The sequence below is a fragment of the Lolium rigidum genome, chromosome 5 (assembly GCF_022539505.1).
Source record: "Lolium rigidum isolate FL_2022 chromosome 5, APGP_CSIRO_Lrig_0.1, whole genome shotgun sequence".
Lineage (NCBI taxonomy): Eukaryota > Viridiplantae > Streptophyta > Magnoliopsida > Poales > Poaceae > Lolium > Lolium rigidum.
The window spans coordinates 198028522-198035005 of record NC_061512.1 but is presented as its reverse complement, the minus strand read 5'-3'; the positions used below and the strand labels follow the sequence as shown (position 1 = coordinate 198035005).

The following is a 6484-nucleotide window of genomic DNA, read 5'->3' as shown; positions in this document are numbered from 1 at the left end:
TAAACTTTATCTATTTAAACTAAATTGCATTTAGATACATGTTTCGAGATAAAGTTGAGTTATAGTTTGATACAGAGGGAGTACCGCGCAACGAGTAACAGGGCTGCGGACTATTGCTGCAAAATATCGCAGGAAAAAAGATCAGGTCTGAATGCTGCGAAGCAGCGTAGAAGCAACAGAGAGTGGGGTAGTCCTGGATTAGCTTAGCTAGGAAGCACTTACGGCAGTACAAGATCGTCAGATCAGCTTTTACCTTAATTATACACTGAAAAAAATACCACCTCGAGAAGTTTCCAAGGAGGCAAGCAAAAAAACCCCGGATCAAACAGCGACCTCTGTGGGCACGTTCCTTAATTCAACGATAAACAATACGTAGTAATTATCATACTACTGTAAACGGAAAGCTCGAGTAAAATATCTGCAAGTAGCAGCAGAGCAGTACTGCATTCCCTGGAGCTCGCCCTTCCTATTAATAAACCCTCACACTCTTTGGCCGCTCCGCACACGCACGCACGCAAGGCAGAACTGCCCAGACCCATCGCACAAGCAAACCAAACAACGCGCGGCGGCGGCGGCGAGAGAGAGGAGAAACCGAGATGAAGGTGGAGGTGGTGGAGGAGACGCTGGTGGCGCCGAGCGAGCCGACGCCGCGGCGCACGCTGTGGCTCTCCAACCTCGACCTCGCCGTGCCCAAGACGCACACGCCCCTCGTCTACTACTACCCCGCGCCGCCCGCGCCCTCCCCCGACGACGGCGGCGAAGGAGAGACGGAACCGTTCTTCGCGCCGGCGAGGCTGCGGGAGGCGCTGGCGAGGGCGCTGGTGCCCTTCTACCCGCTGGCGGGCCGGATGGCGGCGGGCCCCGGCGGGCGGCTGGAGATCGACTGCACGGGCGAGGGCGCGCTGTTCGTGGTGGCGCGGGCCGACTTCACCGGCGACGAGATGTTCCGGGACTTCGAGCCCTCCCCCGAGGCGCGCCGCCTGCTCGTCCCCTTCGCCGCCTCCGGCGACCCGCCCTGCCTCCTCGCCATGGTCCAGGTACCGTACCGACACACACACACATCCTCACTTCATTCCTCAGTATTTTTCTTTGACTTGCATCCTCGACATACATCCTCGATCCCTGTTACAAAATTCGCCAAGATTTTTTTGCGCGCCCTCTTCCTGCGGAAAAATCGGGGAGCTGTTTTCCGTACAGTGATATTCACTGTCCCCTCGCCGTCGCGTGGGGCCCCGGCATGGAGGACCCGCCCTGACAGCGAGCTTTATTGCTTCACGCTGCTAACATAGTAGTACTTCTGACTGTATAACGTGTCGAGAGCTGGTTGGATAGAAGCTTCAGCCTTGTTTCCACACCATCGTTGTAGTGTAGGATTCTTGTCAAATAATAACATAATAATTGAAAAAGTGAGCTTAGAATCAATCCCCATCCGCACAAAGAAATCGGAAGAACGAGATGGTTAGTACTCGCCGCGAGGATCAGATGCTGCCTGACATGCCTTCTACTAGCCTTTCTTGGACGGGCGGAAATCTTTGCATGTGTGTGTTTAATCTAGTCCTGGCGGGTATCCATTCCTATCGTGCGGTGTTCAGCACGCGCGCGCTAGCCTGGGCCATGGATATCCGTGGTTAACTGTAATCTAGAGTGCTAGCGAAGCGCTAGGGTACGACGACGACGATGGCGACGAGCCGTAGCTTAGGTGGGCGATCAATGGTAGTGGCTCTGTCGAGGAGCACGTAGTACCATCAATCATCCATCGGTGGGTGCCTGTCCTACGCGCCGCTGGACGCTTTCCCGCAACAGATAAATCAGATGACGGATGGTTTCGGATTTAGCCGTGTATCGTCCTGCTAACGACGACGAATTTGGGGACACGGCCGCAGGCCATGATCTCATCTCGCTTGGCTGCAAACCGCCGGCTACGACAGTAGCCTACGTCCGGTTTGGCGTTTGCCAAAGATCATTTCTCAAGTCTAGTACTCACGACGATTGCACAGTTTCTTTTTTGTACCGTCTGCTGGCGGTACGTAGGCGTGTAGTAAAAAGAGGGCGGTGCTTGCATGGAATTTTAAAAGAGCGGTTGACCTTATGATCAGCCCAGCCTGCACTTTTTTCCTTCGATCTGGACCATTTCTTCTCGTTAGTGATGTCGTACGGGAGTACGCATCAGCCATCACACATCTTGGAAGTACCAGCAAGAAGCTGATCTGCGCAATCAATTTCAGTTTCCCGAGGGAAAACTTGGAGCTCGTGAGCTTGACTGCCGGTCGTCGTCTTTGTACCGTCTGATGGCTGTAAGTAGGCGTGTAAAGAAGAGGACGTAGCTTGCATGGAATTTAAACGGAGCGGTTGACCTTACGATCGGCACAACCTTTTCCTTCTCGACCATTTTCTTCTTGTTAGTGAATGCTTTGTCGTACGGGACGGCTCACTATACTGATTACTGAGCAGCGGCCCGTGCACGTAGCCAATAGTCCAAGTGACTAGTACCAGTACACATCAGCCATCACTCGTCTTGGACGTGGTAGCAGCAAGAAGCTGATCTGCACAATCAATTTTCTCGAGGAAAAACTCGGGGCCTCTGATGTCTGACCCTGACTGCCGGTCGTCGTCTTGCCGGACACTCCAAAACGCCGCTTGGAGCGACGCGGCGCGCGGATGGCCACACAGAGCTTGAGCGCTCCCGCGCGCGTGGACGATTCCGGTGCCGAGATCGCCACCCGTGTCTTGTCGGCCTCGATGGATCCCCGGCAACGCGACGTCCTTGGCGTCTACTTCCTGGAGAGACGTTTTCTTCACCGTGGTGGGCATCCTCCTTTTCGGTTAGACGGAGGGAGGCAGAGGAGTCTCTGTCTGTGTGGGTCCATGGGTTCCTGTCCTGTTTGATCAGCTGAATAAAATCGGATAAGGCGGGAACATTTTACTAAAAACCAGGAGATAAGATGACATGAGATTTTCCCTGCCAATGGCCAAAGAAGGCTCTACCTGGCGCCCGCTCATTTGTAGCTCTGGAAATCTTCTTGTCCTAGTCGTCGTACGTACAGACTCTCAAACATGAACTAAGTATCGTCCTAGCAAATTCTTGGGATCCACGACCTAATCATGCAGCCGCGTGTGCATATGTCTTTGATCATCCAACCCTTATCTTTTTCCATATCTGCCTCCTTTGTGCCTATCCGCATATAGGAACCACTTGCGCAGTTGCACATAATCTGGATCCCTGAGGTGGACGTCGAGCGCGACGGCTCTGCTTTAGACTCCAGTTTGCATAGGCATAGCCGGTGCTCCTGCTTCTTCTCCGATGAGGGTGCGCTTGCCGACGTGCCCAACTGAAAGGATATCTCTTCTAGATGGTTTATCGTTCCAAGATTGTGACATGTACTACTAGCATTAATCTACCATCAATTATCACTTGAATCTTTATCGGCAGCCGCCTGTATGACAAGACCTGCAGTGAAGTGCCGGCGCGCCCCTTGGATAGCTGCCTTTTTGCGACATAATCAGAAGCAACCATGGCCTAGTTGCCGACGTTATGCAGCCAACCATGGCCTACTTGCCGTCGTTAGCCAACTGTTTTAGGCGAAGACAAGGTGATAGGATCAGAGGTTAGCCCGTCGCTGTTGACAATTTGGACAGAGCCGACTAGTATAGTACAGTATCATAACCATCACTTCGTGCGTCAAGCAAGCGAGCCATGCTATTTGAGTATGGTTATTATTGCGGATTAACATCTCACAGAATAGATATAGGCTGGGCAGCTGCATCATGGAGAGCGACATAAACTCTGGTATTGTACTGACGTATGTCGGTACGTGAATAACAACGGATAGACCAAACAGTTTAATTCTATAGCGTAGACGGAAACGTTTTACTAAAAAACACGAGATAAGATGACATGAGATTCTCCCTGCCAATGGCCAAATAAGGCTCTGTTTTGTAGCACCCATTTGCAGCTCCTGGAAATTTTCCTGTCGTAGTCGTCGTGCAGAAATGCGAACATGAGCTCAATATATTCTGTCCCAGCAAGCTCGTGGGATCCACGACCTAATCATGCAGCCGTGTGTGTATATGCCTTCTTTGATCGATCATCCACCTCCCTTTGTGCCTATCCGGCTATCCGCATATAGGAACTAGTTACGCTGTTGCACATGATCGGGGTCCCGGAGGTGGACGTTGAACGCGACGGCTCTGCTTTAGGCTTCAGTTTCCCCCAAAAGCACCGCATAGCCCGGGATCTTGCTTCTTCTCCGTTCAGGGTGCGCTTGCCGACGTGCCCAATTGGAAGGATATGTCTTCTAGATGGTTTATAGTTCCAAGACCGTGACATGTACTTGCTAGCATTAATCTACTAGTAGCATAGATAGTACTTAGTGAAATCTTTATGGGCAGCCGCATGCGTGACAGGGCCGGCAGTGAAGCGCCATCCTTGATAGCTGCCTGAAACTAACCTAGCTAGCTGCTTCTTGCGACATAATCAGACATCAGCTACGGCCTAGTTGTTTTACGCGAAGACAATGAAGATATGATGATCAGAAGAAGTTAGTCCGTCGCTGTTGACACTTTGGACAAAGCGGAGTCGTCTACTACAGTACCGTGTTGTCATTGCCTCCTGCCTCAAGCCATGCTACTATTTGAGTATGGTTCATTGCGTAACATCATCAGTAGAAGCTTATACGGTAGAATAGTTGCATCATGGTCATGGAGGGCGAAATTATCTTTGGCATTTTAGTGGCGTGAATTAGATCGAACTGCTTAATTTTCTGTGTGTTGGGTCATACCAATCGTCTTGTTTTTTTGGTTATTATCATGCTCCATGTGACATGATTGACAAGATTTGGAATGTAACTGGATTTCGTTTTGCAGGTGACCTTCCTCAAGTGCGGCGGCGTGGCGGTCGGCACGGGGATGCACCATGTGACGATGGATGGCGCGGGCGCGATCCAGTTCATCCGGACATGGACGTCCCTGGCGCGCGGGCTGGACACCGAGTCCGTGTACCCGTCGCCTCCCACCCACGACCGCACGGTGCTGCGCGCCCGCTCCCCTCCGCACGTCACCTTCGAGCACCCCGTCTACTCACCGAGCAACCTCAACGGCCTGCCCCGGCCCTTCGTCACCCGCGTCTATGCCGTGCCGCCCAAGCTCCTCGCCAGCATCAAGTCCAGCTGCGCCCCCGGCGTGTCCACCTACTGCGCGGTGACCGCGCACCTGTGGCGCGCCATGTGCGTGGCCCGCGGCCTGGCCCCCGACGCCGAGTCCAGGCTGCGCGTGCCGGCCAACATCCGGTCGCGCCTGCGCCCGCAGCTGCCCGCCACCTACTTCGGCAACGCGATCGTGCGGGACCTCGTCACCGTGCGCGTCGGTGACGTGCTATCGCAGCCGCTGGGGTTCGTGGCAGAGCGGATCAAGCGCGCCGTGGCGCGGGTAGACGACGCCTTCGTTCGCTCCGTCATCGACTACCTGGAGCTGGAATCCGAGAAGGGCAGCCAGGCGGCGCGTGGCCAATTCATGCCGGAGACCGACCTTTGGGTGGTCAGCTGGCTCGGTATGCCCATGAGCGACGCTGACTTCGGGTGGGGCGCCCCCAAGTTCGTGGCGCCGGCGCAGATGTTCGGCAGCGGCACCGGGTACATCATGCAGGCGCCCGACAAGGACGACGGCGTGTCCGTGCTGTTCGCGCTCGAGCCCGAGTACCTTCAGTGCTTCGAGAAGGCCTTCTACGGGAACGAGTGACCGGCCGGCGCCGACCTGGGGTGGCAGTGACCAGCCTTTGGAAGGCGATAACAGCCGCTTGGGACGTCGAGTCCTGTCGTGTGGAGTCGCGTCCGTCGATGTGCTGCTGTATCATAAGCAACTTGTTAACAGATACTGTGGATGTGTGAAGGTAGTATCTTGCACGTTTCTTCACTGTGACATTCTGATCTAAGTATCTATATCGAAACAAAGTTCAAATGGGATTGGCGTCAGCTTTGTTCACTTGTTAACATTCTGTAATCCTCCGTGTGTTCAGTGGGTGCTGAATTCTCTTTCGATTGTAAAGAGAGATGCATAAGGTGTGAGCTTCATGTAGTTGATTTTCGATAAAGGGTATTTTATTACTCGATGTTTCAAGTATTACATCTAGCCTTTGCATAGCTAAGATGCACACGACCGTTTAAAAATTAAAATCCAAACAAAAGTTTTCCAAAAAGAAACAAAAGGAAAAAATCCAACTAGTCTGCAGCTCCATTGGGAAATAAACTCATTGGCCGTCTTCTAGCTCCAACCGTATAGACATCTCCATAAATAGGAGAAGAATTTTTGTCATTAAAAATCTTGTCATTTCTACACAGCCAAAGCGACCGTACAACTGCAATCGCTCCCACCCAGATAATCGTCTTATACCTGGAATCCACCCCATTTAGCTAATTACCAAAAATGTTAGCAATACTACGGGGTGGATACATGATAGAACCTTGATGTTGCGCAGATTGCACACTGTTGG

At 52.7% G+C, this 6484-nt stretch overlaps 1 protein-coding gene across 1 annotated transcript; it reads left to right on the top strand.

The window, feature by feature from the left end:
• The first annotated feature begins 519 nt into the window (after nt 1–519).
• Nucleotides 520–6039, top strand: LOC124653401 (putrescine hydroxycinnamoyltransferase 1-like). The gene is made up of 2 exons (XM_047192467.1): nt 520–1037; nt 4864–6039. Exons 1-2 carry the CDS (start codon nt 597–599, stop codon nt 5731–5733), a joined length of 1311 nt encoding a protein of 436 aa, XP_047048423.1. The 5' UTR covers nt 520–596; the 3' UTR covers nt 5734–6039.
• The last annotated feature ends 445 nt before the right edge of the window (nt 6040–6484 follow it).

What these genes read in the sequence shown, in the direction of transcription:
- LOC124653401 (XM_047192467.1), top strand. Translation starts at nt 597, where the DNA reads ATGAAGGTGGAGGTGGTGGAGGAGACGCTGGTGGCGCCGAGCGAGCCG. An exon ending in GCCTCCTCGCCATGGTCCAG is followed by an intron (nt 1,038 to 4,863) that starts GTACCGTACCGA and finishes TTCGTTTTGCAG; the next exon opens with GTGACCTTCCTCAAGTGCGG.